This window comes from Oratosquilla oratoria, chromosome 12 (assembly GCF_046742065.1).
Source record: "Oratosquilla oratoria isolate Oo_2021 chromosome 12, ASM4674206v1, whole genome shotgun sequence".
NCBI classification, from domain to species: Eukaryota; Metazoa; Arthropoda; class Malacostraca; order Stomatopoda; family Squillidae; genus Oratosquilla; species Oratosquilla oratoria.
The window spans coordinates 38,935,861-38,948,659 of NC_134788.1; the positions used below are offsets into that span (position 1 = coordinate 38,935,861).

A 12,799-nucleotide genomic window follows, 5' to 3' on the forward strand; every position below is an offset into this window, starting at 1 on the left:
TCCCCCCCAGATCGTTCGGGAGGAGAGGTAGGCCAAAGTGCATAACTTTAACAATTAATATTGTTAAAAGTACGCAATTGCGACAGATATGAAGTACACCATCGCTCATATCACAACATTTATCACTAGGAACACATAAACCACATATCAAGTTGTACAGTTGTGTGCATCTATAAATTGTCCAATGGACAATTTATAGATGCACACAACTGTACAACTTGATATGTGGTTCATGTGTTCCTAGTGATAAATGTTTTGATATGAGCGATGGTGTACTTCATATCTGTCGCAATTGCGTACTTTTAACGATATTAATTGTTAAAGTTATGCACTTTGGCCTACCTCTCCTCTCGGACGATCTGGGGGGGGGGGGGGAATGTACACACGGAGTATTGACTGTTGCAGAAGATGTCTAACACAAAAATTAATGCATAATATCCAATAACAGGACTAAAATTTCCACCTACTATGTACGGATACCTAGTGAGAACTAGGATTCGTCCATATTTGTTATTGTTATTGAATCACGCTCCCCACCCAAAAACCCCGTTTTCCCACACGTCCCCCTCAAGTCGTTCTGGTAAGCGAGGTAACTATAGACCGGAGTAGGCTTCGCTAAATTTAGCGATTCCTCGCTGCCGCTTGTAAACCACAACATGGCTGCCATTTATAAGCCCCAAAACACGGGACACTCCCGCCAACAGGGGTGATTTATTTGTAGTTATATGACATTCCTGGCTAGAAATCTCATCACTCTGTCCTCTTGTGAACGTCCATTACTCCATTTATTGCTACTCCCCACCCAAAAACCCCGTTTTCCCACACGTCCCCCTCAGATCGTTCTGGTAAGCGAGGTAACCCAAGTTACATATCTTTCATATTTAATATCGAAAAAACTACGCACTTGCGAAGGAAATGAAGTACACCATCGCTCCTATCACAACATTTATCACTAGGAACACATGGGCCATATATCAACTGGTACAGTTGTGTGCATCCGAAATTTTTGTATGATACAGGAATAGAATCCAGTTACAAATATGTAAGACCCATTGACATGACTATACATTTATATAGGTATTTTCAAGTGCAAGGTGTATCACTTTCTACACCACTTAAGCTTTGGGACTTGTGTTGTGAGAGAATTCCAAAACAGTTGTTTCATAAGCAAGATTTGGACTAATGACAAAGCAGGGACTCCACAGATGAACATAAGTACTTGAAGTAGAGAGGAAGACTCAGGTTGACAAAAGTTAAAATTTTTGTTCTCGTATATCATTATTTTCATCATACAATTACTGCTGTGCGAAACTTTCACTATGCTGTTACAGGTAAAAAGAGGATATTCTGCAAGTTAAGATAGGTTAATTATCATGTGACCTTTAACCAGCAAAATACGCAATAGTCATAACTATCTAGTTATACATAAAAAAATTAGTTTGAATTATAACTTATCAAGAAATACACAAGGTCAGGTATAGCTATTTTTGAACTCAAAGAAATATGCCAACAACTATGGCAGTAGATACCCCATGTGTTTGCATCTTCCACTTTATTAAATATGCTAATTTCTATGCTCTAAACACCTCTTATGGAATATGACCAACTCTACAAAATTTTATTTATTTTAATAAAAAAAAAAAAAATTATTATTATTATTTTCTCTATGCATGAGCCAGAAGAAATTTTGATGAGCTAATTGAACCAGAACTGTGAATGTTTCTGGTAGAATAACACTTTTTTTTTCAATTAGCCATCATGTGACTAAATCTTGCATAACCTAACCATGAGTAGGACTAAAAATTGTAAGCTTTCGTTTAGTGTTGGAAATTTGTGAATTAGATGAGAACATCTCTTTGGGTTGTACTATTCATTTACAATCCCTATCTACTTCCTTCTGTCTTTTACACTCTTACCCCATGCATCTTGAAACACCATTCACCCCATCCCTGCAACTTATTTTTGGTCTTCCTCCTCACTTCACTTCATCCACTTTTATATATATATATATATACAATCTTCAATCACAATTTATTGTACTTTTAACTAAAAGTGCTACTCTTCCCCCACTCCTGCCAACACTGTCCTTGTGAAAATATTCATATCCTTCTATCTGAATTTCAGGAAGGAAATATCTATCGGCCATATTGATCCGGGACTCAGTAATAGGTATAATATAAAATATACACATGCTTTACCTCACAGCAAATAAATTTTATTTATTATGCTTCTGCTGTTTGTATAGTAAATTTTTAATTTATTTTCCCTCCACCTGATCAGGTGATTCATATCACAGTCCTTCTCTGAGTTGTTTGTATTGCCTAAACTATATTCTGATACTACCCGACTCCCATGTAATCTACCTGAAAAACTGTGCAGGATGCCTACCTCTCACTCAAGGGATTCAGCAAGTAGCCAAAATCCTTTGGGTGACAAGTATTTACCTAGTTATATTTTGCGGGAGAAGAGCTATGCTTGTAGTGACCCACAGTTGTATCTTTCTGCATCCAGTTCTTTCTTAAAATCATGTATAGTTTTAGCACTCACCGTATTCTCATTCAATTTATTCCATGTATCAATTACCCTGTGTGGAAAGCTGCTCTTTTTCAAATCTCTTCTGTAACTGTCCTTTTTAAGTTTCTTTTCTTTCTTAAAATCATGTATAGTTTTAGCACTCACCATTTTCTCCTTCAATTTATTCCATGTATCTATTACCCTGTGTGGAAAGCTGCTCTTTTTCAAATCTCTTCTGTAACTGTCCTTTTTAAGTTTCTTCTTGTGTCCTCTTGTATTTCTTCTGTCCCATTTAAGTAGATCATCCCTATCAAGGATGTCCATCCCTTTCATAATTCTGTAGATGGTTACCAAAATGCCTCTTTCTCTTTGCTCCAGAGTTAGTAAGTTTAGTTTGTCCAATCTTTATTTGTATGTTAACTTGCTAAGTGTTGGTGCCATCTTTGTCAATGCTCTTTGAATTCTTTCTAGTTTATGTTTTTTATTGTACTGGGTGTCCATAGTGATGCTGCATATTCTAATTTTGGTCTTATCAGTGTAACTAGTATTCTCTTTACCATTTCCTTGTCCATGCAGTCAAAGGCCACTTTCATTGATTTCATTAAATTGTAGGTTTCTCCAACTATTTTGTTTATATGTTTGTGTGGTGTCATGTTGTTTGAGATAATTACTCCTAGGTCTCTTTCTGAGTTTACTTTTGTAACTTCCTTTGTTTCAATTTTGTATTGACCAGATATTCTATTTTTACTTTTTCCAAATTCCATTATACTACATTTCTTAATATTGAAATTCACTTTGTTCTTTTTACTCCATTTCCAGACTTTGTCCAGGTCTTCTTGAAAATATTTGTATTGTTCTTTACTTACTCTCTTCAATAGATTCGCATCTGCAAAGAAGTTTATATAACATTCAATTCCTTCATCCATGTCGTTTATATAAACAGCAAACATTATTGGAGCCTTGGGGGACCACTTAACATGTTTACCTAATTTGAATTCTTTTCTCTAAGTACCACTCTAATGTTTCTTCCTTTCAAGAAATCTTTAATCCATTCCAATAATTTTCCCTGTATTCCACCTATTGTTTCAATTTTTCTTAGTAGTTTTTTGTGTGGTTCTTTATCAAAAGCCTTTTGTAGGTCCAGGAAGGCACAGTCTGCCCAGCCATCTCTTTCTTGTATTATATCTATCAATCTTGAGTAAAAGCATATTAACTTTGTAGTACATGATCTTCCACTTCTAAATCCATATTGGTTCTTTGTATATAGATGATTCTTACTATAAAAGCGACCCCAGTTGTCGACAAATGCCCATCCAATGGACTCGCACTGTTTTACCAGCCTAAAGTTCATTGCAATAGCCCTGGAATGCCACATGCCTCCAACTCTGTGCCTCAGAAGGATTGCTATTGACATGAATCACATGGATGATGATGTGAAATGTTACATGAGCTTCTTTGGAGATGGTGCTAAATTGTTAAGGAAAATAAAAACCGAAACGGATTGCAAATCACTAAAGTAAGACCTGAATAATGTTTGGAAGTGGAGTCAGAAATGGGAAGTGGACTTCAATATTTAGTGTAGCATAATGGAGTTTGGAAAAAGTAAGAATAGAATATCGGGACAATATAGAATTGGAACTAAGGAGGTAAAGAAAGTAGGATCTGAAAAAGATTTGGGAGTAATTATCTCAAACGAATTGTCCTATGATAAATAAACAAAATTGTTGGAGAATCCTATAATTTGCCAAGATCAATAAAAGTGGCATTTACATATTTGGATGAAGAAATTATTAAAAAATATTAGTCACACTGATATGCGGCGACATTGTGGTCACCCAGTACCAAAAAGAATATAAAGAATCCAGAGAGCAGCCACAAAAATGGCTACTGCTTTTTCAAACTTGTCACATGAGGAAAGACTGGCTAAATTTTAGTTAGTGACTCTGGAGCAAAGAAGAGAGGTGACCTGACCATCTATAGAATCATGAAGGACACAGAAATACTCGATAGAGAGGACTTGTTAAATTGGGACAAGAGAAACACGAGGACATGGAAAGAAACTAAAAAAACATAGTTATAGAAGAGATATAAAGAAGAACAGTTTTCCACACAGAGTGGTGGACACTTGGAACAAACTGGATGAAAAAGTAGTGATATAAATGCGGGACATAAATAGTGATACAAATGCGGGACACCATGAGTGTGGCTCCCCTTCCCATAAAATACAACTAGGTAAATACATACAATAGAAACCCGTCCCTTATACCTTATCTTATCTAGTGTATCCCGGAACCTTGAAAACAATTCCTCCCTCCCTAACTTTCCTATGTCATTTCCCCCAGCATTCAAGCAAACAATAGGTTTCACACCTTCCCTGACTATACACTCTTCAATTCTGTCTCTAACATCAACTATCCCCACCCTGGGGAAACACACCTGGGTTCTATGCTTCCTGTCTTTGTCACAGAAGTCCCTATCCAAATATCTCACCTGGCTATCCCCTACAACCAAAGTTTTACTTGTAGGCAGGGATCTAACAGCTGCCCTTTTCTCTTGCATCTTTGTTTCTTTTTGTAGATCCATGAGAGTTTGAAAAGAATCTGCATTCAAGCAAGCTTGTGGGGGCTTTTAACCATCTTTCATTTTTTTTTTTATTCCCCACTGTTTTTCACCCAGGTTCCAAACATGGTTTGTCGTCCATGTTTTGGGCTCTCAATCAAAGAACTTGATTCTCTTCTGTAAGTCCCTTAACTATTTTGGTACAATGAGAACTATGTAGGCATTGTGAGGCACAAGTGGGTACACGAGGATGCAGCTGTTGGTGTCTTGATTATAAATATTTTTTTGTAGTTGTGTGTTACCCCTGGATTCTGTTTACTGGCTTGATCATGTTTTCTTTGTTTATTATTACTCAGAGTAAGAGATAACAAGTAATACATTAGTGACTTTATGTTTTATAATGTGAGTAGTGTGATGAATCATACATACATGAGAATTTGACTTGTATTGAAGTGGCTACAATTCTACTATGTAGAGATTGTACTTCTTTGGTGCTGATTAATGAAACACATCCCCTCTCCATCTCACTGTTTGAGGTAGCTACTCCAGTTTGACCTAACCTGAGTGACGCCTACTGCTCAACGGCTCAGTTTTCCTCTCGTCTCTCTTCTGGTAAAGGAAGTACCAGTGTTCTCAGTCATTCTTCTTGTGTTTTGTCTTTTACAATTGAATCGTGTTGCATTCTCTATTTTTATTATCTTTCTTTGGGTGTGGTTTACCACTGATTCATATTCCAGTCTAAGACAAACCAGACTTTCAAGTGCATATCTATGAAATGTAATGTTTCCCACACTTTCATGATTTTCAGGCAAATAGCAAATGTAAGAAGCTAGACTCGTTCCTGTAAGATTCAAGAAAGAAAGTGTGCATTGGTAAGTGTACACATATGCAAATATACACATGGTTTAAAGGGAAGGGTGGAACACAGATTGATCCTTTTCAGAATTATTTTTAGATTGGAAAGTAATTTTCCTTGTGTAAGAATTCTAAGTGTTCATTACAAAGGAAAGTTGAAGTTGCCAGGTTTCAGTTTTGATATCAGTCTCAAAGACAACTCAGATTTCAGCCAAGGCAAGCCCCCTCCCCTGTGGTGCCCAGCAAAAGAAGTAACCTCCCCCAGTAAAAAGCTTAAGCTCACAGGCCCAGATGAGGCTCAATCTGCTGACACAGTGATTACAAGGCCAGGAGCCTAGTACAGCATAATAGATTTGTTTTTAGGCTGAACAAATATTAAGCCATCTACAGTAGCTCAGTTTTATTGGGTGATAATTCAGGTATACAAGTTTTCTAATGTCCATTGCCTATTAAAGTTAACTTTTGTATGAAGATATTGAGCATTAATACAAGTGTTTTCAAGAATAATGTATATGCCTACATTATGTTGGTTTCTTTTTCAAATTCAATGTTTAAACAGCTTTCATTGTTATTATCATTTTATACATGGAAGTATTAAGGAAGTATGTATATTAATGTGTTGTCATTTTTTATTCATAAAGGTACAGGAAGCCACACAGTAATATCAGTTGTACATTGAGAAAGGAACATTTTTCAAGATGAATGACAAGACAGAAGAACAATTATTGAATGATAGAAAATGTGGAAAGGAAACAAACTCTAATATATCCTGTGCTAAAGTTTCTTATGAAAAGGAAAGTTTTAAGGAATGTATCAAATGTGAAGTATGTGATGGTTCATTTTCCAAAGATTCACTAAGGGCTCACATGAGAACTCATACTGGTGACAAGCCTTATAAATGCACCTTGTGTGAGTCTTCATTTTCCAAAGATTCACTAAGGGTGCACATGAGAACTCATACTGGTGACAAGCCTTATAAATGCACCTTGTGTGAGTCTTCATTTTCACAGCATGGTGTCTTACAAAGCCATATGAGGACTCACACTGGAGAAAAGCCTTATAAATGTACTGTTTGTACCTCAGCATTTTCTCAGTCAGCTCATCTAAAGTGTCACATGAGAACTCACACAGGTGAGAAACCTTATAAATGTAAATATTGTGAGTCTTCATTCACAAATTCAAGTTGTATGAAAAAACATCTAAGAATTCACACTGGGGAGACACCTTATAATTGTACCCATTGTGAAGCTTCATTTTCCTCATCTAGTAGTTTGAAAAATCATATGAGAACTCACTGTGTTGAGAAACTTTATAAATGTAGTTTATGTGACTCCTCGTTTTCATGGGCTGGCAATTTGAAGAGTCACATGAGAACTCACAGTGGTGAGAAGCCTTATAAATGTCCTCAGTGTCAGGCCTCATTTTCCGCGTCATGTAATTTAAAGAGTCACATGAGAACTCACACTGGTGAGAAGCCTCACAAATGTCCTCTGTGCCAGGCCTCATTTTCCTTGTCAGGCAATTTGAAGAGTCACATGAGAACTCACACTGGTGAGAAGCATATAAATGACACTGGTGAGAAGCCTCATAAATGTACTGTGTGTCAGGCTTCATTTTCCCAGTCTTCTCATCTGAAGATTCACATGAGAACTCACACTGGTGAGAAGCCTTATAAATGTACTGTGTGTCAGGCTTCATTTTCCCAGTCTTCTCATTTGAAGAGTCACATGAGAACTCACACTGGTGAGAAGCCTTATAAATGTACTGTGTGTCAGGCTTCATTTTCTGAGTCTTCTCCTTTGACGAGTCACATGAGAACTCACACTGGTGAGAAGCCTTATAAATGTACTGTGTGTCAGACTTCATTTGCCCATACTTCTTATTTGAAGATTCACATGAGAACTCACACTGGTGAGAAGCCTTATAAATGTAGTGTGTGTCAGGCTTCATTTTCCCAGTCTGGTAATTTGAAGCTTCACATGGGAACTCACACTAGTGAGAAGCCATATAAATGTACTCTTTGCAAGTCTTCATTTACTCAATCTAGTAATTTGAAAAAACACCTCAGAACTCACACTACCAAGAACATAAGAATGGAGGGACTGCAAGAGACCATAAGGCCTACACTAGGGAAATCTATGTCCTTTACCACCTTTCATCCCTATCCATTAACTATTTAATATCTCTTAAAAACAATTGTTTCAATGCTTACTACATGGTTAATAAGTTCATTCCATTCCTTAACCACTGTTGATAAACCAGTTTTCGCATACTTCCTTCTTAAACCAAAATTTGACCAATTGGAATCCATCCATTACTATTAGTCCTGCCCTATTGTCTTGATATGATGACCACCTTGCCATCATCACCCTTATTGAAGTCCTTAACCCATTTGAATACCTCTATTAGATCACCCCATAATCTTGGTCTTTCCAGAGTGTGGATGTAAAGGTGCCTAACCCTGTCTTTGTATGTATGGTCAATTTAGAAGTTCTTGTATCATTTTGGTCATTCATTCACCTCTACTGATTCTACTGAACTAATATTCTATAGGATAGGAACCACCTAAACTGTACCACATCATGTAGATTACGTTTATCATCAGATAGTGTTCACTGATTAGCTTAATTTTCACTTATGTGTGTAATGGTCCTTGCAATAAATCCTAATGCCATGTTAGACCTATTCTTGGTGTAGTCATCACAGTCAACCCTCGCTTATTGATATGACAAATCACTTGTTATTTTCTGTCTAGGAGACAAATCTCTATGTTCTTGTATATCTTTCTTCTTTCTGTCAAGTCAATAGAATACAGTGCACTCTCTCAAGTTCTTCAAAGAAATACCCAGCGAGCATGTATACAAGAGCAATGACGTAGAGATTTCTTTGGTCCAATGAACTTTAACTTTACATTTAAGATCCTCCCCCCCAAAGGGCATCTTACATTCATGAACCAATAAGAATTTTCTCCTCCTCCACCCTTTCACTCACCAATCAGATTTTGTTTCAAGCCTTTATGGCAATATTGTTACTTCAAATAATCTCGAGTAGTCCCTGCATAATTCTCAGGTTACAAAAGAGTGTCATTTCAGCAATAAGTAAATCTATATTCAAGTTCCCAAGCACAGCTATTTTATTACCTCCACAAATCAGACTCTGGCAGCTCACTTAGCCTGTTATTTACAAAGAGTATTTTATTACCCCCCCACACAAAGCTGACTTAGGCAGCTTGCTGTACTGTTATTTATAAACAACCCACGTACAAAATGCAACAACCCTTCTTTCCTCCCTCTTTTCTACCAACTTCTTACAGGGGGGCTCCGGGATACTACAATTTCTCATGCTAGCAAGTGTTTGATTCTTTTTAATGTCTTCATCCTTTTCATTACATTCAATAATGTTAAGGCAGCGATAACTAAGGAGGAGAAAAGAATAACTGTGAAAAGATATATACCATAGTTATTATTATAAGAGTTGTGTTTGACCTCAAGGAGGGATATAGCTTTTTTATTTTCTATATTTAAGGTCCAGACTACTCACCAACACTCCTCATTTCTTTTCACATCAATTTTTTCAATATGGCATTATCTAATTCATACCTGTTAATTGAGTTGTATAATTCTACATTTAATACACTGTGTTTTAAGATATGTAAGTCCGTTTGGCATTTCTCCAATCATACAACCAAGATCCTCCTGTAGTAATCCCAGCATCTTTCCTGGACCTAGTATAGTGTCATCTTGCAAACTTATTAACATCACTTTCAATCCCAATGCCCAAGTCATTTATAAACCCAAAACAGCCCTGGGGAACACTAGTAGCTCTCCTCAATTGGATTTTAAACTGTTAATGGTGACCCACTGTTTTCATTCACAAATCTATGCTGTAATCCATTCAAATACTTCCTCCTATGCCATGGGCCTTGATTTTATTTAGTATTCTCTGGTGGGGCTCCTTGTTGAACACTTTGCTCAGTTTGAGGTATATAATACTGTAACTATTGGTATTATCTGCCTCCTTGTAGACAAATTAGTGTCAAAAGATCAAAGATTAGTGACACACTACCTACCATTGATGAACCCATGCTGTGCCATAAATCAGATTATGCCTCACTAAATGCTTGCACACACTGTTTGGTATTAATGATTCCGGTATTTTACCTATAAACTAATTGGTCTGTAATTGTGCATTGAAGATTTATCTCCCTTTTTAAATACAAGAAAATGACTGCCTGTCCTGAAGAAATAGGTACAAATCCAGTGTCAACTGACTTACAAGATATTTTTGTTAAACTATCACAATTTCAAATGTGCAGTCTCTTAGTACTCTCAGCAAAATTTTGTCTGGACCCAGGGACTTTGTTGCTTTAAGTTTGTATATATGTTTGCTTACATCTTCCTTGCTAATGCTGATGCTAGTTAGTCTCTTGTAAATACTGAGAGAAAATATTTAATGCCATGCTCATTTTTATCTGTTACAAGACATTAGAATGCTTAGATATCACATGACAGTATGTTGTGTGTTGAATATGAGGTCAAGAGGGAGATGACAGAGAACTTGATTATCATGACATGGCATTGAGTTGAGATGATAGTATCTCAAATAAAGAGGGCAAGATGGAAAAACCTGACATAGTAGAATAACTAATCAGAGAGCAATGTTAGGTTAAATGTTGATGCATAGTTACATTTGTGTGGGAACTCAAATATTTAGTTTAATTTTAATTTAATCTTTTACATTTGCATTGTATGAAAATGTAGGTTTCAATGTGATGGGTTCTTGTACAAAAATTGATGTATTTTCTGGGGAAGGTGGGTGAAGAAATATTTCCAGGTTCAGGACTAAACTTGAGCTGAGATCATTTCTTTTCTATCTGCTCTCACCAACTTTCCACAGTGTATTACCATAGTATTTCTCCTGCTGTATGTACAAGAAGCTTTTTTGTATAAAAGAATTACTGTTGTTAGGGCATATTTATAGTGTCCAAAGGAAAGTAATGTGTACCGTATTTTTCGGACCATAAGGCGCTTCGTACCATAAGACGCACCCGTAATTTGCTATTCCCCGTCCTTACATAAGGCGCACCTGACCATAAGGCGCACCTGGTTAGGTAGGTCAAACACCACCAGAGGCGCCACCGTCGATGACGAGCACAATAGCGCGTCATTTTATGCGCACGCCATGCAAACGCCCAAATTTACATACCGCGGGAAATTTCATTCATGCAAATGTTATGCGAGTGTATTTACTACGATCGTAGTAAATTTCAAATAATTACATCATCAGTTACATGTCGGTACATAAAACATAAGATAAACATGGCGGCTTGCATTCAGCAGTAAATCGAAAATTGGTTTATGTTTCAGTGTAAAAAATGAGCTAAATAAATTCAGTGTATTGGCAACTGACCAAAATGAACGAAAACTACTAGTCTCGCGGATTATTCTAATACCAAAATAAAGGCAGCGTGTTACGGAAGAGCTGAGAAATCGGTGGTACTAATTATTATTATTTTTTTTTTCTTTTTTCTTTTTCTATCGGGTCGGATTATCGGATAACAACATCAACGTCCATCCCGCCATCTTATCTATGATCACTGGTGGTATGAATCAAACTTCACTCTATTAAGTTTCTTACTATTATGTTATTAGTGTAATAGACTTATAGTTGAATTATTTGAACTATTTTCTTTAAAATGTGTGATTTTCATGTAATATGATCAAAGATAAGTTACGTTTTTATCCTCCGTAATATTACGGACCACAGCTACGATTCCTGCCCGCTATCTATGATCATTGGTGGTATGGATCAAGCTACACTATTAAGTTTGTTACTGTTGTGTTATTAGTGTAATAGATTGCATATAGTTGAATTATTCAAACTATTTTCTTTAAATTGTGTGATTTTCATGTAATTTGACGGTATTCGTAGCTGTGGTGGGTAATTTTACAGAGGATGAAAATGTAATTCTTTGATTAAATTACATGGAAATCACACATTCTAAAGAAAATAGGTCAAATAATGCAACCATATGCTAAATTCTTATATAAAATTGTGCCTGTCAGTAAAAACCGTCATTGTTTACGTTTGATCGGCGATTAGTCAGACCGCACGTTTCGGCCCGATTTTCCCTTCAAAATGCAATATCTAGAGAACTAGGACAGCTAGATGGATAATTCAAATTGCATTGTACTCATAGCGACTTTCTGCATCCCATGAGAACTACTTCAGCTCAAATATCAGGAATTCCATTTTCATGTTGACCTAGCTAACCTGGTCTCGTCATCGGATAATCATGCAAATGTGAGTGCATTCAGAACTGAACATTTTCGTTGTTGAATGAGAAAAATCGGTTGGGATTTAGCAAAATTACAAAAATAAATGATATATTTTTTATTTTGGTCAGTGAAATCAGACCACCTATAAAAAAAAAAAAAAAACATGTTACGGGAATTGTGGGGAATAAAACCAACAGTAGCAGTTTATTCCCGGAATTCTCTATTCACTTAAAAACACAAGATTACAAATGAAGGTAAATTTTTAGTTTCGACCATGGGCGCAATATAGCAATAGAAAATTAATTATTAATTTTGTAAATTATAATGTATCAACGTAATATGCAATTTTGTGAGCGGAAATAATAATAAAAAAACAAAATGCTGAAACGGATTTCGTAAGTAACGAAGTCGTGTCGGACGAATGGTACGCCATGTTTGTTATGATAGATGCCGACGTCGAAGAAATGAAAGGGTGATAAATTCGTCTAACCTAATCTAATCTGTGTTTAATAAATCATTACCTGCAAATTAAATGTCATCCGGCTCGTCCTCGTTGTCGTCGTCTTGAGAGACGGCGTCCCGATCCTATGCTA

General features: G+C 36.4%; 1 protein-coding gene across 4 annotated transcripts; it reads left to right on the forward strand.

Annotated features, from left to right (window-relative positions):
- Positions 1–376: 376 nt before the first annotated feature.
- On the forward strand, positions 377–8,436 carry LOC143031455 (uncharacterized). 4 transcript variants are annotated; one of them, XM_076195281.1, is made up of 3 exons: positions 377–845; positions 5,882–5,945; positions 6,570–8,436. In XM_076195281.1, the coding sequence occupies exon 3, from the start codon at positions 6,627–6,629 to the stop codon at positions 8,106–8,108; it is 1,482 nt and encodes a 493-aa protein (XP_076051396.1). In that variant the 5' UTR covers positions 377–845; positions 5,882–5,945; positions 6,570–6,626; the 3' UTR covers positions 8,109–8,436. The 4 variants fall into 4 exon arrangements, with proteins under 4 accessions (XP_076051396.1, XP_076051397.1, XP_076051398.1 ...); XM_076195282.1 differs by having other exon boundaries at positions 377–706; XM_076195283.1 differs by lacking the exon at positions 5,882–5,945.
- Positions 8,437–12,799: the final 4,363 nt, after the last annotated feature.